Genomic DNA, 22,368 nt, shown 5'->3' on the forward strand with positions numbered 1-22,368 from the left:
GTGATGTGACAGTGCAGGTCTCTGTGCTGAACAGGCTGTATTGATGTGACAGTGCAGGTCTCTGTGCTGATCAGGCTGTAGTGATGTGACAGTGCAGGTCTCTGTACTAAAAAGGCTGTAGTGATGTGACAGTGCAGGTATCTGTGCTGATCAGGCTGTAGTGATGTGGCAGTGCAGGTCTCTGTGCTGATCAGGCTGTAGTGATGTGACAGTGCAGGTCTCTGTGCTGAACAGGCTGTAGTGATGTGACAGTGCAGGTCTCTGTGCTGAACAGGCTGTAGTGATGTGACAGTGCAGGTCTCTGTGCTGATCAGGCTGTATTGATGTGACAGTGCAGGTCTCTGCTGAACAGGCTGTATTGATGTGACAGTGCAGGTCTCTGTGCTGAACAGGCTGTAGTGATGTGGCAGTGCAGGTCTCTGTGCTGAACAGGCTGTAATGATGTGACAGTACAGGTCTCCGTGCTGAACAGGCTGTAGTGATGTGACAGTGCAGGTCTCTGTGCTGATCAGGCTGTATTGATGTGACAGTGCAGGTCTCTGTGCTGAACAGGCTGTAGTGATGTGGCAGTGCAGGTCTCTGTGCTGATCAGGCTGTAGTGATGTGGCAGTGCAGGTGCTGTGTGCTGGTCAGGCTGTAGTGATGTGACAGTGCAGGTCTCTGTGCTGATCAGGCTGTATTGATGTGACAGTGCAGGTCTCTGTGCTGATCAGGCTGTAGTGATGTGACAGTGCAGGTCTCTGTGCTGAACAGGCTGTAGTGATGTGACAGTGCAGGTCTCTGTGCTGAACAGGCTGTAGTGATGTGGCAGTGCAGGTCTCTGTGCTGAACAGGCTGTAGTGATGTGACAGTGCAGGTCTCTGTGCTGAACAGGCTGTAGTGATGTGACAGTGCAGGTCTCTGTGCTGATCAGGCTGTAGTGATGTGACAGTGCAGGTCTCTGTGCTGAACAGGCTGTAGTGATGTGACAGTGCAGGTCTCTGTGCTGATCAGGCTGTAGTGATGTGACAGTGCAGGTCTCTGTGCTGAACAGGCTGTAGTGATGTGACAGTGCAGGTCTCTGTGCTGATCAGGCTGTAGTGATGTGACAGTGCAGGTCTCTGTGCTGAACAGGCTGTAGTGATGTGACAGTGCAGGTCTCTGTGCTGATCAGGCTGTAGTGATGTGACAGTGCAGGTCTCTGTGCTGATCAGGCTGTAGTGATGTGACAGTGCAGGTCTCTGTGCTGAACAGGCTGTAGTGATGTGACAGTGCAGGTCTCTGTGCTGAACAGGCTGTAGTGATGTGACAGTGCAGGTCTCTGTGCTGAACAGGCTGTAGTGATGTGACAGTGCAGGTCTCTGTGCTGATCAGGCTGTAGTGATGTGGCAGTGCAGGTCTCTGTGCTGATCAGGCTGTATTGATGTGACAGTGCAGGTCTCTGTGCTGATCAGGCTGTAGTGATGTGACAGTGCAGGTCTCTGTGCTGATCAGGCTGTAGTGATGTGACAGTGCAGGTCTCTGTGCTGAACAGGCTGTAGTGATGTGACAGTGCAGGTCTCTGTGCTGAACAGGCTGTATTGATGTGACAGTGCAGGTCTCTGTGCTGAACAGGCTGTAGTGATGTGACAGTGCAGGTCTCTGTGCTGAACAGGCTGTATTGATGTGACAGTGCAGGTCTCTGTGCTGATCAGGCTGTAGTGATGTGACAGTGCAGGTCTCTGTGCTGAACAGGCTGTAGTGATGTGACAGTGCAGGTCTCTGTGCTGAACAGGCTGTAGTGATGTGACAGTGCAGGTCTCTGTGCTGATCAGGCTGTAGTGATGTGACAGTGCAGGTCTCTGTGCTGATCAGGCTGTAGTGATGTGACAGTGCAGGTCTCTGTGCTGATCAGGCTGTAGTGATGTGACAGTGCAGGTCTCTGTGCTGAACAGGCTGTAGTGATGTGACAGTGCAGGTCTCTGTGCTGAACAGGCTGTAGTGATGTGACAGTGCAGGTCTCTGTGCTGATCAGGCTGTAGTGATGTGACAGTGCAGGTCTCTGTGCTGAACAGGCTGTAGTGATGTGACAGTGCAGGTCTCTGTGCTGATCAGGCTGTAGTGATGTGACAGTGCAGGTCTCTGTGCTGATCAGGCTGTAGTGATGTGACAGTGCAGGTCTCTGTGCTGAACAGGCTGTAGTGATGTGACAGTGCAGGTCTCTGTGCTGAACAGGCTGTAGTGATGTGACAGTGCAGGTCTCTGTGCTGATCAGGCTGTAGTGATGTGACAGTGCAGGTCTCTGTGCTGAACAGGCTGTAGTGATGTGACAGTGCAGGTCTCTGTGCTGAACAGGCTGTAGTGATGTGACAGTGCAGGTCTCTGTGCTGAACAGGCTGTAGTGATGTGACAGTGCAGGTCTCTGTGCTGAACAGGCTGTAGTGATGTGGCAGTGCAGGTCTCTGTGCTGAACAGGCTGTAGTGATGTGACAGTGCAGGTCTCTGTGCTGAACAGGCTGTAGTGATGTGACAGTGCAGGTCTCTGTGCTGATCAGGCTGTAGTGATGTGACAGTGCAGGTCTCTGTGCTGATCAGGCTGTAGTGATGTGACAGTACAGGTCTGTGTGCTGATCAGGCTGTAGTGATGTGACAGTACAGGTCTCTGTGCTGATCAGGCTGTAGTGATGTGACAGTGCAGGTCTCTGTGCTGAACAGGCTGTAGTGATGTGACAGTGCAGGTCTCTGTGCTGATCAGGCTGTAGTGATGTGACAGTGCAGGTCTCTGTGCTGATCAGGCTGTAGTGATGTGACAGTGCAGGTCTCTGTGCTGATCAGGCTGTAGTGATGTGACAGTGCAGGTCTCTGTGCTGAACAGGCTGTAGTGATGTGACAGTGCAGGTCTCTGTGCTGATCAGGCTGTAGTGATGTGACAGTGCAGGTCTCTGTGCTGATCAGGCTGTAGTGATGTGACAGTGCAGGTCTCTGTGCTGAACAGGCTGTAGTGATGTGACAGTGCAGGTCTCTGTGCTGAACAGGCTGTAGTGATGTGACAGTGCAGGTCTCTGTGCTGATCAGGCTGTAGTGATGTGACAGTGCAGGTCTCTGTGCTGATCAGGCTGTAGTGATGTGACAGTGCAGGTCTCTGTGCTGAACAGGCTGTAGTGATGTGACAGTGCAGGTCTCTGTGCTGAACAGGCTGTAGTGATGTGACAGTGCAGGTCTCTGTGCTGATCAGGCTGTAGTGATGTGACAGTGCAGGTCTCTGTGCTGAACAGGCTGTAGTGATGTGACAGTGCAGGTCTCTGTGCTGAACAGGCTGTAGTGATGTGACAGTGCAGGTCTCTGTGCTGATCAGGCTGTAGTGATGTGACAGTACAGGTGCTCTGTGCTGATCAGGCTGTAGTGATGTGACAGTGCAGGTCTCTGTGCTGAACAGGCTGTAGTGATGTGACAGTGCAGGTCTCTGTGCTGAACAGGCTGTAGTGATGTGACAGTGCAGGTCTCTGTGCTGATCAGGCTGTAGTGATGTGACAGTGCAGGTGCTCTGTGCTGAACAGGCTGTAATGATGTGACAGTGCAGGTCTCTGTGCTGAACAGGCTGTAGTGATGTGGCAGTGCAGGTCTCTGTGCTGATCAGACTGTAGTGATGTGACAGTACAGGTCTTTGTGCTGATCAGGCTGTAGTGATGTGACAGTACAGGTGCTGTGTGCTGATCAGGCTGTAGTGATGTGACAGTGCAGGTCTCTGTGCTGATCAGGCTGTAGTGATGTGACAGTGCAGGTCTCTGTGCTGATCAGGCTGTAGTGATGTGACAGTGCAGGTCTCTGTGCTGATCAGGCTGTAGTGATGTGACAGTGCAGGTCTCTGTGCTGAACAGGCTGTAGTGATGTGACAGTACAGGTGCTGTGTGCTGATCAGGCTGTAGTGATGTGACAGCATGGGCATCTACAAATGGGTGCAAAGGGGGTTAACCCCCCACCCCCTGTGTTTCTCCTGAAATTTTAATAGACTGATCTTTAGATCCGTGTTGAGTGTAGAGACGAGTTATATATACACACACAAATCTATGCTACAAAGTGGAGACCATGACTTACCAACATTTTCTTTAAACAAAATATCACATAAAATGATGTTTTAAAGCTGAACATTGATAATATTTGTTTAAATTTGAAAAAAGAATGATGGTTTAAAAAATAAACAACCAAGTGGGGACCACGTTTACCCTACTATGTGGGGACCTGCACAGCCTGCAGTAGGACTGTGGATGATTCCGGGTGTTCACAACCATTACACAGACATTTTATAGATTAATCTTCAAAAACTGTTTTAATACTGTTTCAGCTAAATTAATTATAACCATAAGATTATCTCTGCGTAAAATTTTAATTAACTGCAAATTGCCCAGTGTTACATTAACTCTGTGGAGTCAAATCTAACACTTTTCCAGTGTACCTATGGCTTCACTCCACAGTGTAAAAGTTACACTTTTGAAAAAGTTAAAAATAAATTAAGTACATTAAATAAATAAATACCTTACACTTCTATAGTGTAAAACATTTAAAGCTGGGCGTTAAATTTACACCTCTTACTGGTACAATTAACTACCTAGTGTTGGGAAATAACAATTTCATGATTTGTCAAACAATATTTAATTGCCACAATATAATTGGAGACACACAACATGGTTTCTTTAAGCAGTCAACAGCAAGTCAGCACCATCCACGGACTCTACAGTCCTGGATCGGGTTGGGTACCTGCGGGTAACCGCAAAAGCCTGTTGGGTTCGGGTCAGAATGTGAACTGTTCGCGGTTTTCGGGTCTGAATTTGATCAACTAAACGTTTTCTGTCCTTTCAGCGAACTCGTCTGTAACCGTTTCCTAAATAACGTATTAGAAGATAAATGTACCGGTATTTCCTGAACTAAAGCAGGAGGTGATTAGGGAGGAGTCCGCTGATTAAGCAGTGTTCTCGGTTTGAGTTGCAGCTTGGTGATGTTAAAAATGCCTGTGGTCGAGCTGAAACAAAAGATAACGCAGGGTTTATGTCATGTAGTGGATAACAGTTTGAGAGGTAAATGTCAAGAGTGGAATTGTTTTTGAATCACAACGAATGAAAATAATGAACATGTGACTGGATTCGCTGCTTGTAAAACCTGTCATGTTTTTGTGTAGGACAGCCACAAAACTCTGTGAAAGCACAGGTGTAGCTCCCTTTCAACCGGTGGCACGAAAAGAATAGACAGGTATTTTATAGTAAAGTAGATAGAGACAGTTCATGTTAAATTACATCCAGGCCACAAAGCTACAACGCTGTATAGCATATTGTATAAACCTAATTGCGGTTTCGGGTCGTGTCAGGTCGGGTCGGGTCGGGTCGGGTCGGGTCTGGTCTGGTCTTGTAGTAGAGTGTCCGGGTCGGAAGCGGGTCGTAAAAATCGGACCCGCTCAGGACTCTTAACACAGACACAGACAGCCCTTCCCCACCCTAGAGTACTACCCTGCCTGTCAAGGTGACATTCATATATTACATAAAATAAGAGGTAGGTTTCAGCAGTTAAAGGGTATGGCAAAATATCAAACAGGGCCACTTGCAATAATCACATTTATATAAACAATAACAATACTTCCCTTATTCTATTTTCCATTCCCAGCGCCCTCTGCTGCTCATTAACATATCTGTAGAGGCCGGCCTGTTACAATATACAGCGTTAGGCTACCTTGAATTTACAGAAGCGACGCATTACAGAAACCACCGACTTTAAAATAGCAGACATTGATATTACTACTCTGGATTAGTGTACTTTATTTTACACTGTGAAACAGACCTTTGTTTTAGATATGAAACCCCGCGTGGTGTCATGAAAATTTAACACCTAAAATCAACATTAACGGTTAACGGATTTTCAAGACTAGCCAATTTGCTGTAATCATACTAAATACCAATATATAAATATCACATTTAGTATCTAAAATTGTAATGTTTACATACCATAATTTTAAAATTCATTAATTTATTCTTATGACACTAAAAAACATCTAAATGTAGAAAGAAATTGTATTCCCTGTGTAGGAGACAGAGTACTATGTGTGTGTTTGAACAGTTGCAGTGGGACCATAAAAAATGTAAAGAGTTCAACTCATCCAATGATAGTGACACAAATGAAATTAGAGTAAAAAATAAATTTATTGCTTGAAAATACAAGAGAGCAACTTATTTGTAGACATTAAAATCAAAAGTATTAACATAAACAGTTTTTTTTTTATTTTATTTTACAGAACAGTCAGAAGATCGAGCACATTTTATTGGTAAGGTGCGTCCGAGTGATGAGAGCGACACCCCCCAATGTCAACACGAATTGGAAATAAATACAACCCCGCCCATGCATTCCTACTGGACATACTACACATGTGTCACATTGAATTTGGTCAGAGCTTTTTGTGGGTTGTAGTTTTATATAGAGGGAGTCTGAGAGAAAAAATGACACCAAAGTTTGGTGCTTCTTTCATTTGTTTGGTGTGCAAGGTAATCAAACATGCAATCTTCAGGTGTGAAAAAGTTATTGCACCCCAAGTTAGCCCAACCCAATTAAAGGGATAGTTAGGGTCAGCTGTTTGAATACTTTGGTTAACAATCAAGCCTGATTTGGGCCAGCCCTGCACAATATAAATCTGACTAACTTTGGCCCTTACCATCTGAGTGAAGTTGTCAGCACACAGGTTCTAGAGGCACATCATGCTACGATCAAAAGAAATTCCTGAAGACATCCGGAAAAAAGTTGTTGATGCCTATCAGTCTGGAAAGTTACAAAGCCATTTCTAAGGCTCTTGGGCTCCACCAATCCACAGTCAGAGCCATATTGTCCAAATGGAAAAAGTTTGGGACAGTAGTGAATCTTCCCAGGAGTGGCCACCCTGCCAAAATCTTTCCAAGAGCAAGGTGTAAAATCGTCCAGGAAGTCACAAAGAACCCTAGAACAACATCCAGGGATCTGCAGGCCTCTCTCATCTTGGCTAAGGTCAGTGTTCACGACTTCACCATCAGAAAGACACTGGGCAAAAATGGGATTCATGGCAGAGTAGCAAAGCAGAAACCACTGCTTAGTAAGAACAACATTAATGCTCATCTCAAGTTTGCCAAAAAGCACCTGGATGATCTTCAAGAGTTCTGGAACAATGCTCCATGGGCAGATGAGTCAAAAGTGGAATTTTTGGCCAACATGGGCCCATTATGTCTGGCGATAACGAAACACAGTAAGAACCTCATACCAACGGTCAAGCATGGTGGTGGTAGTGTCATGATTTGAGGATGCTTTGCTGCATCAGGACCTGGACGACTTGCCATCATTGAAGAAACCGTGAATTCTGCTCTGTATCAGAGAATTCTACAGGAGAATGTCAGGCCATCCGTCCGTGAGCTGAAGCTGAAGCGTGGCTGGGTCATGCAGCAAGATAATGACCCGAAACACACAAGCAAGTCTACATCAGAATGGTTGAAGAACAAGAAATTTAAAGTTTTGAAATGGCCTAGTCAAAGTCCAGACCTAAACCCCATTGAGATGTTATGGCAGGACCTGAAACAAGCAGTTTATGCTCGAAAACCCATAAATGTCACTGAGCTGAAGCAGTTCTGCATGATGGAGTGGGCCAAAATTCCTCCACGGCGCTGTGAGAGACTGATCAGTAACTACAGGAAGTGTTTGGTTGCAGTTATTGCTGCTAAAGGTGGCATAACTAGTTATTGAGTCTAAGGGAGCGATTACTTTTTCACACGGGGGCATTAGGTGTTGCATAACTTTCTTTAATAAATAAATAAGTAAAAAAAAAATTGTTATTTGTTCACTCAGGGTCCCTTTTATCTAATATTAGATTTTGGTTGAAGAGCTGGTAATATTCAGTTTCAAAAATATACAAAAATGCAGAAAATCAGACAGGGGGCAAATACTTTTTCACGGCACTGTATATATATATACACACACACACACTGAGTGTACAAAACATTAGGAACACCTGCTCTTTCCATGAAATAGACTGACGAGGTGAATCCAGGTGAAAGCTATGATCCCTTATTGATGTAACCTGTTAAATCCACTTCAGTCAGTATAGATGAAGAGGAGACAGGTTAAAGAAGGATTTTTAAGCCTTGACACAATTGAGACATGGATTGTGTATGTGTGCCATTCAGAGGGTAAATGGGCAAGGCAAAAGATTTAAGTGCCTTTGAACGGGGTATGGAAGTAGGTGCCAGGCACGTCGGTTTGAGTGTGTCAAGAACTGCAACGCTGCTGGGTTTTTCACACTCAACAGTTTCCCGTTGTGCATCAAGGATGGTCCACCACCCAAAGGACATCCAGCCATCAGCAGACCAATGGTCGAAAATGGCTCATTGATGAAAGAGGCCAAAGGAGGCTGACACGAATTGTGCAGAGCAACAGACTGGCTACAGTTAGTCAACTGACAGTCCAGTACAACATTGGTGCCGAAAGACCCATAAAAGAATGCACAACTCGTCATACCTTGACACGAATGGGGTATGGCAGCCAACGACCTAACAGAGTTCCACTTCTTTCAGCAAAACACAAGAAACTCTTTGCAGTGGGCCAAGGAACGAAAACACTGGACACTGGAGAATTAGAAAAACATTGCCTGATCTGACGAATCCTGGTTCCTGCTGTTTCATGCTGATGGGAGGACTAGGGTATGGAGAAAACCACATGAGTACATGCATCTATATATATATATATGTGTGTGTGTGTGTGTGTGTGTGTGTGTATATATGTGAGTGTGTATTTTTTTAATACCTGTTTACTCTCTCTGCTGCAAACTGACCATCTATGATAACTATTATAAAGGAAGTAACATCGAAGTGTTTCAAGAAGAAAATAACACAATTTGCTAATAATCTAGATCCTGGAATAGGCCAAGCGGATCTTTTATTTATTTATGTATTTTTTAATGTTATTGAATATTATTAAATATTCATTACATATCAGTTCATGAAGCGCAAACTATATACAGTCATTTTTTTCCAATGTGCACAATTTATTTACAGGCTGTTTGCCAGGAATACAAGCCTGTCGTCCTGCTCTGGTCAACAGCACTCTTTTTTTCTTTTTGTTTGTTTACATCAAACACACACAGGGGTGTACTTACAAAGCATTCTCAAAACTGATTCGCTGGTAGGATTGGACCAGCAAATCAGATGCCGGTTAACACGAGCAGGAAAAGAAGAGTCCGCCCACTGCTTGTCTGGCAGAAATACTATAAATAGCAAGGCAGTTCAGTGCAGTTTCATTGATAAATAATGTTATCAACTATGCGCGTTACAAAAATTTAATTATTGAATCGATTATCCAGGATTTATATTATGTATATAATGAGGAAATGGAATCAAAAAATGTTTGATTTAATCGTAGCAGCCCTACAATAATGAATTTCAATTATAGTCCAACAAATAAAGCATAATCAATAATAAAAGCACTAAATAACCAATGCATAATAATACAGTATTGTACATATTTTATATTAAACAATTTCTTTTTAAAGACTCAAAAAAGTGTAGTCTGTAGTGTTAAACCCAATCATTCGTCAAACTACCTGCTGAATTGAGTTTGCATGATTTTTATTCCTCAGGCACTCATATGGACGCCTTTCAAATGAAGCCGGATCAGGGCCTCATTTTTAAGCTGTAAAGCTGCAGACTGATTTTTCTGTTTTTTTTTTCATACCGCGCTCACGTCTCTTTAAAAAACGAGGCCCTCGGTCACAAGCAACAGCTCCCAAAAGCTAAGCACACACCCCCCCCCCCCATCCCAAGTTGACACTTAACAGACATCTGTCAATAGAAATATTGTTCACATCAAAATGTATGTAAAATGTAAGCTCAAGCATTGAGGGAGCGGGGCCCACGTTGCTGAATATTGTTGGAGCACTGGCACCACAGGCCCATATAATTCACCACCTATGCATGACCATATGGTAGATCCCTCCCCCCTCCCCCTCACACAACAGGAACGTTCTTATTTGCAATCGCACACAACATGTATAGAAACATCTTTGTTTTAAGAATATGAGTTTTTAAAATTCTAAACTGTTGCATCCCTAAATTTGAACACAGGGGCAGATCCGCCATGGAGAGATCTGCCATGAGGAGATCAGCCACAGAGAGAGATCAGCCATGGAGAGAGATCAGCCACGGAGAGGAGATAAACCACGGAGAAGGTCAATCATGAAGAGAAGATCAGCCATGGAGAGAAGATCAGCCACTTAGAGAGATCAGCCATAGAGAGAGATTAGCCATGAAGAGGAGATCAGCCATGGAGAGGAGATAAACCACAGAGAGGTCAATTATGAAGAGAAGATCAGCCATGGAGAGGAGATCTGCAATGGAAAGATTTGCCATGGAGAGAAATCAGCTATGAAGAGATCAGCCATAGAGAGAGATCTACCATGGAGAGATTTGCCATGGAGAGATGAACCATGGAGAGGAGATCAGCCATGGAGAGAGATCAGCCATGAAGAGATCAGCCATGAAGAGATTGGCCATGAAGAGGAGATCAGCCTTGGAGAGGAGATCAGCCTTGGAGAGGAGATCAGCCTTGGAGAGGTCGGCCATGTAAAGAGATCAGCCATGGAGAGGTTTGTCATGGAGAGGAACTCTGCCATGGCTCCTGATTCTGGTAGTTTATCTGCAATTTGCATAATAATGGTATTTGATAATTATCTACTTCTATGTATTCTTATTAATAAACCTCTGAATTTGCATACTACAGTATTGTATAGAAGTATAGAAGTGCTGTTGTTATTGTGTTTGTCGTTGTTGTGTTTATTGTTATTGTTAGAGCTGTGGGTTGTGCATGCTGTTTAGCAAGTGTATTTGATATATGACAGTATATTGCTTTGTTTAGATTAGGGAGCTTCCCTTAATGAAGTTGTCGCCGCTTTACATGTGGGACAAGTGTTTGTTTCAGACATATGTCCACTAATCTTCCAAGAGAAGGGATAATGCTAATGTTCAGTCTTTTCCTGTAAAATGAGAAACAGGAGAATAATAATGATAACGAGGAAACAAAGATGAATTTCATGCAGATTAAACAAAAACGTGTAAAGGAGAGGAATGTTGTAAAATATATGAATGTTTATGTAAAAAGTATGAATGGAATGAATGTTAAAATAGAGTTTATTTTTGTGTGTAAGTGTTTATTGAGTAAGTGATCCTGTTAGGAGTAGGCAGGACTGGGGCTTATTTAATGCTATGTCTTCCTGTGCATTGTGTCATTCTTGATCTTGTCTTTGTGAGCGTCAGTCATTTTGTGTCCTGTGAGCATCATTGTGAGTCTGTGACGTATCCTTCCAGTGCCAAAATAAATATGTTTGCCTGTGAGCACTACCAAGTTTCTGTTTCCTGCGTTCCAAAAAACCTCCTGAGCTGATCAATGTGATTTTGGGTGCGGTAAGCTTGGACAGTCTCCCCATTACAAGACGGCACACAGTGGCTAATGTTAATGCATTAGACCAGCCTTTCACCTTTCACTGGAGCTCTGGGTTCCAATCTGGAGGGTTAGGTGCTGCTAGTAGGTTAATGATATGTGTTCTCTTTCTTGTCCCCGCAGATCTCCCTGTTTGTTGGAATCTTCCTGTTATAAATCAGTAACCAGATTGGCGCTCTGTAAACATTCTCTCCAGGTGGACTCTGATATTTGGAGTTTTTCACCATTTCACAGAAATCATGTGACTCCTTCCCAATGGGGGTATTTGCCAGTCCAAAAAGTTGGAGCAAATGTTTGTTTTTCTAATGTCCCTTAAGTACAAAAAAAAGCAAAACAGACATGTAGGATTGAAGTGTGTTCTTTCCCTGATGATGTCACATGACAGACAGGCAGCCTCCACACACTCTCACATTATGATGCACTCAATAACATGCTAAAGCAGTCCTTATAAAAAATAAGGTTCGACTTACTGTATACTTTTATAGAAGTGGGAGAAATCTACCCATCTACCTGACTGACAAAACCATCAGGATTGCAAGGCTTGCCTTAGTATCTATTGATGTGGCTCAGTCTGGCAGACCTTGAGCTGCTAGGTCACTCATTAACACTCAAATCAATATTGAGAGATGAGGGAGGAGAGGAGGTGGGGGGGGAGCAAGGGTCTTAAAAAGCAGAGCGCCAGGCGATTGGGTCATTATAGCGCCTGTGTGTCCATGTGTGTGTCTAACAGTCATCATGGAGACTCCAGTCAGCCTGCTGCTCCTGTGCTTGTGCCTGGCCACAGTCCTCGGACAGCAAGCGTGAGTAAACGGCTTTTAGTTATATGGCACCTTAATTATAGAACCACTTGACAATCATAATTAGAGAAGCCCCTTCAGTCTTCAAGTCTAGACTAAAAACTAATTTCTGTAGCCTGGCATTTTCATCCAGATGTGCTGATATCCTCTTGCTTCCATATTGTTCCTACTGTTTATTTTATTTTATTTATTTTTTATCTAGATTAAAATCCTATTTTTATAATACAACTTATATATTCTGTTTTGATTTTATTCTGTTATTTTTTTTAATGCGTACGGTTGTTCAGTAATATGTATTGTTTTTGCCTTGGTAAAGTGCTTTGTGGCGACCTGTTGCAAAAGGCTTTATATAAAAATCAAATAAAATTGAATTGAACTGAATATGCAATGCATTGGGTCTTGTAAATGTTGTCTGATTTTGTCATGTTCGTCGCAAATAGTTTTTTTTTCTTTTAAGAGAAATTGGTCGACTGTTTCCAGTTTAAGTTTGCAAAAAAAATAATGTATTAATGAATTATTTTAGCATTTGCTTTACATTTTACTACAAAATTACAATTGGACCTGTACCAAAATATCACAGCATACCACTTTCTGACCTTACACAGGTCAGGTTTTGATACGCTACCACATTTGGATGATGTACCACTTTCTGGCTCTATACTGGTAATTCATTTAAATGTAATGAATATATCTGTATATGAAAAGTCAATGAGTGAAATATTATTTCATTACTGTATCTTAAAAATGCAACAAATACATTTGTAAATATATCACTAAACCCTTTACTGATGAACTGATGAGATTCCATTGAACTTGTAACTTCATTCCAGTAGTCGTAAGATTTGTGTGACAATGCTGTAATCACCACAGCTGAAATAACTGTATGGAGATGGAATCCTTGTGGGTGTCATCCACACCTGCAATGTAATCCTTCATGCATTTAACAAAATGCTAATTTATGGCTCCAGTGTGTAATTCAAAACCTGTTTAGTTGTCTAAATGAAATTCAAACCTAAATATTACAAATATATATTTAGCCTTTGGAGAACGTAACACAGGAACAAACATGTATTGCATTGCGATACACCTGGGTAATATCTGACCACCTATTCTATGAATTCCAGGAATGCCTTGAGTAGCTTCAGTGTTTCAATACTGCTGGATTATCGATCTTGCTGGAGATACTGGCAGCTTGCTAGCTATCTCACAATTCAGTGTTTCAATACTGCTGGATTATCGATCTTGCTGGAGTTGTTGGCAGTTTCCTATCTATTTCACAACTGCTAATGCGTCCCTTTCATATAAACAGGATTACATTACAGTATATCTTTTGTATAACTGTAAAGAAAACCTTTTATGTATATCGTGTAAACCAGGGATTCAGTTAGAATGGCACTCGCTGTGTGGGTGTGTGTGGAAAAAAATACCTCCAAGACAACACTGTAGAGAATGAGATCTGGTGCGATCGGGAACAAGTAAACCCCCGGTGTAATATAATCCATCAGACGGGGTCATATTTTCCAATTTGCAATTAATTAATTTGAATTTTTTTCTGGTTCAAGCCACCTGTTCTATTTCAGGGTTTCAGCTACTAAATCCCTCTGCTTGCATTGCTGCAAATTTCATAGAAAATGCTTTTGAATGCTTTTGAAATGCACCGTTTGCCACCAAATTCTTACAAATGTCTTGCAACAGTGTGTGTGTGTGTGTGTGTATATATATATATATATATATATAATATATATATATATGTGTGTGTGTGTGTGTGTGTGTGTATATATATATAATATATATATATATATATATATATACACACACACACACACACACATATATATATATATATATATATATATATATATATATATATATATATATATATATATATATATATAAAAGAGTTCTAGTATTGACAGGCCTCTATTATACATTCCCCCGCCGTCCCCCCCCCTCTCTCTCAGTTTCTTTATCGCAGCTCCCAGTGTGGTCCATGTCGGGGTGGATGAGTGGATTGGGGTGCAGGTTAGCTCTCCCAAGACTTCCGTCCAGCTCTACTTCGAAGATGAGATCACAAAGACCCAGTGTTCCCAGACTGTGAACGTGGAAGTGGGCGGTGAGGATAACGTCCAGACCCGTGTCGCACTGAAGGTACTGCACACTCTCCATAGGGTTCAATGGGTACCGCCAGCACTGCCCTGTGTACAGTACTGCATAGTGAGGTTCGATTACAGCATTATAGAGACACCATGTTGGGTAGCTGCTCTAGTTTTACACAGGTTTTACAATGTGGTTTCTGGCTCTTTACAGATAGACGCAGAAAGAGTGAGAGATCTGGCGGTGTACAAGGAAAAGGTTCCGTATCTCTTGCTTGTGGCTGAAATGAACAATCAGAGAAAAATGGTGAGAGTTCTCCTGTCAAAGAAAATGGGCTACATCTTCATTCAAACCAATCAACCCATCTATACTCCCAGTCAGAAAGGTAACTAACACAAAATCAACCGGCTTTGAAACCGTATACAAGGCTTGAAACCAGTGACATAGCCATGGGTTGGCCTGGGTTGGCCTGGGTGGGCCTGGGTTGGCCTGGGTGGGCCTGAGTGGGGCCCACCCAGTTCGTACACACATGACATTTATTTTAATGTGCATTTTTAAAGTAAGTTAGTAGTAGTGCTGCGGTCAACATGGCAAAACAAATACGCACACAATTTTAAGAGTTGTGTGCATATTTGAACAGGGTTAAGACAGCTGTCCGAATGCTGACAAATAGCTTAAAATTGCTGTCGTTTGAAGAGATATGTGCGATTTTCTGGAGTTTCATGACTATATAACTGCAAGCCCCGACGCTTTATCCTGTGTAAGGTGATGTGGAGACGAGATGATACTAACTAGGCAATGGTAAGTAATTGACTGACTTTAATTGTATTTAGTATCAGTTTTCCGTCTTAAAAATATTTTGGAAACTGTGAAAAATGAGTGTTTGGAATGTGTACTGTAGCAATGGCGGGCACTGGCGAATCGACAGTTGCTTTCAGCTTCTTGTAATTTACCGGGGGGGAAAAATAGGCATTGTGTTTTCCTTACAGTATTTCACACTGTGAATTCATAATTTTATCAGCGCCGTGCATTTGGTTACTATGGCAACGGGGTCAACCAAATACCAACTTCATGATTGGCGTTCCAGCCATAACAATGACCCAGCCAGTCAGTAGCATGTTTGATGTTACAATGTATTAATAATTTGAAGGTATCTGTGGTTTTAAAACTTCATAGTCATTTCTACATAGTATTAGAAATATAAAGAAATACAAAAACTTGGGTTTTGTCATTTAAGGTTTGCCGTTAACTTTTCTCCCGTGTATAAGATTTATTTTAGACATCAAAACATGGAAATTGCACGTTCCTTGTCGTTAACTTGTAAACATAATTTTAAAAGGTTTACAAAACTTGAAAATATTGCTGAATTTGCCACTTAAGGCTGTTTTAAAAAAAAAATCAATTTTTGTCTTCTTGTTACATTTTGTAGTGTAAACGAAAGCAGCCATATTCAGCTGGAAACGAGGTATTCTCAGCACAGCTAAGATTTTAGTTTTGGTTTGAAGGCAGCAGGAGCTTAACCTGATTTTTAATTTTTGCTTGACAGACGCCTCAATGCAGGGCGAGTTACAGAGGTAACAAGTTATTACAATATAGCTAAGAGATTACAATACAGCTAAGAAAAAACAAAAAAACAATACAGCTTTTTTGTTTGTGGATTTTTTTAGTTTTTTTTTTGTCAGATGAAACAGTTTTTGCAGTTATTGTGCAAGTGTGTTTGTTTCTGTAGATTGTATGCATGTGTGCTTTATAGTTGTAGTGTACACATGCAACTACTCTTCTAAACTGCTTCACTCGGAACCATACATTTATTCAGTCTTGGGTACTTTGCTCTGCTCAAACCCCGGGGAGATGTTTTTTGTATTCTTTTAATTGATTTATATCATGTTTGTAATGTAAACTATTTCCTGTGACGTCAGACGTTTGGTACTTGCCCCTCCACCCGAAGTTGGGGCCCACCCAAATCTCCATTCCTAGCTACGACCCTGCTTGAAAGTCGCACTAGCCGTGCTGCTGCACTCAGTCTTGGTTTTCAGAACTCCCTTCAATGAAGTCAAAATGATCAGGAGCCAGGAGTTTGAGCAGGGTTAGAAACTCACACTAGCCCTGCTGCACCTACTCCTGGGTTTCCAAACTCATTTAAATTAAGTATATTACTGAAATGGGGATGAGACGTATTGATGCTGTGATGAGAATCAGTTCATTCAGAGCAGATTTATCAAGGGGCTGATTGTTCAAACTCCTGCCATTTCCCTGGTCATTTCAATTACATGCCTGGACAAGGAAGATCTGAAACACAGACTTGAATTACACGGTAACTGCAGTTTAAGCTCTAGACTAGACTGTATTGAATTACATTGTAACTGCAGTTTAAGATCACTAGACTAGACTGTAGTAGAATTACATTGTAACTGCTGTTTAAGATCACTAGACTAGACTGTAGTAGAATTACTTTGTAACTGCAATGAAAGATCTATAATTAAAGTGTAACTACAATTTACTTCAGCTGCATAGAGTTTTACCTGTAGTCTTCATAGTTTCTATACTAACTTGTGTGTCTTTGTCTAGTTCAATTCAGAGTCTTCACTTTGGACCATGCAATGAAACCAACAGAGAAATCAGTTTCTTTATCTGTGTTTGTAAGTATTTTTTGTAAATCATGATTAAACATCTATCTGTTCTGCCCTGCTTGTGTATAGCAGTTTAAACCCTGCCCTGAGTGTCTCTTGTAAGCTGTGTTGTTGTTGTTGTTGTTGTTTTCCTGCAGAATTCTTTGGGTAACCGTGTTTTCCATCAGGATATGAGGTCTGTGGCTGGTGTTGTCAGTCAGCAGGTGGTGATACCAGATGTGACAGAGTAAGTAACGACAGAGTAAACTGACAGAACTAACTGAAACTGACAGAACTAATTGAAACTGACAGAACTAACTGACAGAACTAACTGACAGAACTGACTGAAACTAACTGAAACTGACAGAACTAACAAACTAACAATTAACTGAAACTAACTGAAATTGACAGAATTAACTGACAGAACTAACTGAAACTAACTGAAACTAACAGAACTAACTGAAATTGACAGAACTAACTGAAACTAGCAGAACTAACTGAAACTAACAGAACTAACAGAAACTAACATAACAAACTGACAACTAACTGAAACTAAGTGAAACTGACAGAACTAACTGAAACTAACTGAACTAAATGAAACTAACTGAACTAACTAAAACTAACTGAAACTGGCAGAACTAAAGTAACTAAAGTAACTGAATCAGCACAGCTTCTCTGTGTCATGTGATTAGTGTATCACACCCTGCTCTCCACCGACTCAAGTCGGGTTTGAAATCTCTCTAAGCAGCAGTCTGGGCTGTGTTGTGTAAATTATTCAATAATATGTTCTGAAGATAGCTTACACCACTGTGGCCTCAATAGAGCTGCATATTTCCAACAAAACAAACTTGATCCAAAGTAGCGCTGGCTCTTGCTTCTGTAGAGACACTCTTGCTGGTTAGCTTGTGCTGCAGTGTCTTTATATGAGTAAGCACCAGAGCCATCTAGAGTACAGCAGGGGTGCTTAAAACTGAAATGGAAAATGATCTTCAAAGTGAACGTGAAGAAGACAATGTTGAATACATGGGCAAAGCTGAGAGTGTGTGTGTTTCCCTGTGTTTAGGCCAGGGACCTGGAAGATTGTAGCTCACTACCAAGATGGACAAGAGACAGCAGAGTCTCATCACTTTGAAGTGAGGAAGTTTGGTGAGAATCAGAGCTGCTTTAACTAGCAATAACACTGAGACACTGAGACACACATTGAGACACACTCTGACTGAGACACACATTAAGACACATACACTGAGATACACACACATCGATACACACACTGACAGATATACACTGACACACACACACTGAGACGCACACACTGGCACATGCACACTGACACACACACTGTGACACACTGAGGCATGCACGCTGAGACACATATAGTGAGACTCACCTAAACACTAAGACACACACTGAGATACTGACACACTGAGAGACAGACACACACGCTCACACACTGCTATACTGAGACACACTGAGACACATTGAGACACACATACAGTGAGACTCACCTAAACACTAAGACACACACTGAGATACTGACACACTGAGAGACAGACACACACGCTGACACGCTGCTATACTGAGACACACTGAGACACATTGAGACACACATACACTGAGACACACTGACACAGTAAGACACACACTGAGACACACTGAAACTCACACACTAAGACATTCTGAGACACACACACTGGTACACTGAGACGCACTCTGTGACACACTGGTGACACTTGAGAGCGTGTGACACTGTAAACTCTGTGTGTGTGACCATTGTGACTCACACACTGACTCCGTGTGTGTGACTCCTGTGTGACTTTGAGTGTGACTCCTGTAGACTCTGTGTGTGTGACCATGTGACTCTGGTGACTCACTGTGTGACTCGTGTGACTCTTTGACTGTGTGTACACTGTACTGAGACTCTGTGAACACACAGACACCACACTGAGACTCTGACTGACACACACACTGGTGACACTTGACACACTGAGGCACACACTCTGAGACACACTGAAACTCACACACTGAGAAATTCTGAGACACCACACACTGTGACACTGATACGCACTGAGGCACACACACTGAGACAATTCCTACCTGAAACACACACACTGTTGTGACTTTGAGTGTGTGACACCTGTAAGACTCTGTGGTGTGTGACCATGTAATCACACTGTGTGTGACTGAGACATTCTGTTGACACACACACTGTGACTCTGAGACACTCTGTGTGTGACCACACTGGTGACACTGAGACACTCTGAGACACACACACTGTGTACACTGAGACTCTCTGAGACACACCACACTGTACACTGAGACATGTGTGTGACACCATGTGTACACTAAGACTCTGAGACCACACACTGTGTACTCTGTAAGACTCTGTTGTGTGACCATGTGACTCTGTAAGACTCTGTGTGTGTGACCTGAGACTGGTGTCTGAGACTTCTGTGTGCGTGGTGACCACTGTTGACAACACTGAGACATTCTGAGACACACACACTGGTACACTGACACAATGACATTCATTCATTTGCTTTAACTTGCTGTTAATGGAATTTACTCTTATAACCAAATATTCTTAAGTTTAACCGCTCCTGGTCGTAATCGCTCTCACGTGTAATTATTTACTGTATTTTTTATTTTCTCTCATTTGAGTTTGCTCTTAATGACTATATTGTATTCCATAACTGCTATTATCTGTAATGTGATACTTTGCAATGTGATACAACTGTAAGTTAGCCTGGATAAGGGTGTCTGCCAATAAATAATGAATAAATAATAATAATAATAATAATAATAATAATAATAATAATAATAATAATAATAATAATAATAAATAATAATACACTGAGCCACACACTGATACACTGAGACACACACAGGCAGAAACAGACACTATGATACACAGAGGTAAAGGCACGAACACATACACACAGAGACACACACATGAACGATAATTACAATAAAACACATACTAGCCTCCTATATCCCTGATTAGCCTGACCAAACTGTATGCTTCTGTATGTGACGTGGTGATCAGGTTTACTGTAATGTAGTTCAGAAGCTCTTCTCTGCTGTGTTTTGCAGTGCTGCCCAGTTTTGACATTCAGATCCGGCCTCAGACAATGTATTACCACGTGAAGGAAGAGGAGTTCAGCTTCATGATACACGTCACGTGAGTCGTCTCTTTCCTGCTGCTCCCTCAGCCTAGCCTTGCCTTTGACTAGCGCTTTGATCCACTGCTAGTTTTACTGTCAGTTTAATCAGATTCAGATTCAAATAGATTCCGTTCTTTCAGCCTGTCTTCGTAGCTCATTCCTTTAAGCACTGGGATTAGTCAGATATAAAAATATGAGGCATGTGCACTGACGGCTGTCTATTACAGGTGTGCTGCTACTCACACTCTTAGTAGGAGTTGCCTTTAAGTAAATAAATTCATTCATTAATGTCTTCATTTCAAAACAAGAAAAACTGTCCTTCCCTCACCTTTACAATTGCAATTAATTAAGTAATGCTGTAAAAATGGCAGTGCTTTGGATTAGAGGAAAATCCACTTCCAGTCTGCTTTTAAAACACTGGAAGTGGAAGTTGATTAATTGCCATTGATTGGCACTTAATTGTAAAGGTACAGGAAGGACAGCTTCTTACAGGTAAGTACGAGTATGAGCTTGGCTGTGTGTGTGGACCGGTCTCTGTTTGTCTCTCAGCTACACGTATGGAGAGACGGTCACAGGCTCAGCTCACGCCCGCTTTGGCATCATCGACGAAACCGGAAAGACCACCTTTATAAAAGGACTGGAGCAGAACCAGCAAGTGAGTCTCCACATCTTCAGAAAGATCACAGCTCAGAGAGCAGCAGCTGTCAATTACTGTGAATGTTCTTTATTATTTTTACTGTCGTCTTACCTTTTAACCATGCTTGCAGTCATTCTGAGTGCTTCTTATGACTGCAGTGCCTCAAATAGTGTGTGGGTTTTTTTAGACATCTGTATTGCTTTGGCTATGAGTTTGGGAGCCGATCTTCAGTTCTAGTTGTCTGCCATAGATATATGTAATATAGGGTAGATCAGCTAAAGTGTCTTTCTAGAAGTAAGAGCCAGCGCCATCCAGAGTCACTTCGGATCAAGTTTGTGCTGATGCTTATGAATACAAAGATTGATCTATCCCGTGTTATCTCTGGCAGGCCACTAGAACTGAAGAGCAGCTGCTGAACTCAAAATCAAAGCAACACAGACTGATCAGCACTGTTTCGATTAATAAAATTAGCCCTGAGGAGTGTGTGTAAGAAGTTGTTTTCACTGTGATTCTCCGAGCTGAAATCAGTTCAAGTTGAAATGTCCCTTGCTGTGCACAGGTGATTGATGGAGACGCAAAGTTTAAAATCTCCAGCAGAGACCTGACAGCCAAACTGAACAAGAACATGGGCGATCTGGTAGACTTCAGACTGTACATCGCAATGACTGTCATTGAAACATCCAGTTAGTACCTTCAAACTGCTCTGCATAAGAATTAATCTGATACTGTGAGAGAGGGAGAGGGGTAGAGGGAGGAAGAGAGGGATAGGAAGAGAGGAGGAGGGAGGAAGAGAGCGATAGAGGAAGAGAGGAAGGAGAGAGGGAGATAATGAAGAGTAGGGCGCAGGGAGGAACAGAGGAGAAGGAGAGGGGACAGAGGAAGAGAGGGGATAGAGAGATGGACAGGGAGAGGAACTGGGAAGAGAGGGGAGAGGGTGATGGGAGAGGGAGGAGGGAGAGATGAGAAGCGAGGAGGGTAAGGGGTAAGCAGGAGGGGAGGGTGATGGGGGATGGTGAAGGGGGAGAGGGAGGAGGATGAATTGGGAGAGGGAGAGAGAGAGGGAAGAGTGGAGAGCAGGTGTTTTACACTCAGTCATCACCCCTCTATCCTTTTGTCCAGGTGGTGAGTTGCAGGAGGCTGATCTGAAGAGCGTGGTGTTTGTGGACTCTCACCTCAGAGTGGACTTGACAAAAACCAAGAAGTTCCTCACGCCTGGAGTTCCGGTCAGAGTGTGGGTGAGTGCAGAAGAACGCGAGGAGCGGCATGAGGTCACATGCTACCCAGGGAGCTTGTGTGAGCTGCAACTACTTTCACATACCAATCAAAAACAAAACTGATCCAAACGTGTTGTTTCTGCGTTTCAGGTGTCTGTCACTTTCCCTGATGGGACCCCAGCGTCAGATAAGCTTGTTGCAGTCAGTGTCTCAGAATCAGGACAGAATGCACAGAGTGAGAAATTCAAAACCAACCAAGAGGGAACAGGCGTAGTGGAAATCAACGTGCCTGGCACTGTCTCCATGCTGAACATCAAGGTGAGAAAATCTGCCAGCGCACAAGATTACATATAGACACCATGCTGGGTAGCTGCAGTTCTGTACAGTGGTGTAGACACCATGCTGGGTAGC

The 22,368-nt window shown here is 42.5% G+C and overlaps 1 protein-coding gene across 1 annotated transcript in view; it reads left to right on the forward strand.

The window, feature by feature from the left end:
• The first annotated feature begins 12,133 nt into the window (after nt 1-12,133).
• c4b (complement 4B (Chido blood group)) overlaps nt 12,134-22,368 on the forward strand; it is a 43,722-nt gene continuing 33,487 nt past the window's right edge. Inside the window, exons 1-11 of the mRNA XM_041226884.1 lie at nt 12,134-12,245; nt 14,204-14,390; nt 14,550-14,721; nt 16,905-16,975; nt 17,104-17,192; nt 18,009-18,091; nt 20,036-20,123; nt 20,656-20,761; nt 21,303-21,426; nt 21,863-21,978; nt 22,108-22,275. Coding sequence (XP_041082818.1) covers nt 12,181-12,245; nt 14,204-14,390; nt 14,550-14,721; nt 16,905-16,975; nt 17,104-17,192; nt 18,009-18,091; nt 20,036-20,123; nt 20,656-20,761; nt 21,303-21,426; nt 21,863-21,978; nt 22,108-22,275 — 1,269 coding nt within the window. The 5' untranslated portion in view covers nt 12,134-12,180. The remainder of the gene's footprint in view (nt 12,246-14,203; nt 14,391-14,549; nt 14,722-16,904; nt 16,976-17,103; nt 17,193-18,008; nt 18,092-20,035; nt 20,124-20,655; nt 20,762-21,302; nt 21,427-21,862; nt 21,979-22,107; nt 22,276-22,368) is intronic.

Source organism: Polyodon spathula, chromosome 24, assembly GCF_017654505.1.
Source record: "Polyodon spathula isolate WHYD16114869_AA chromosome 24, ASM1765450v1, whole genome shotgun sequence".
NCBI lineage: Eukaryota > Metazoa > Chordata > Actinopteri > Acipenseriformes > Polyodontidae > Polyodon > Polyodon spathula.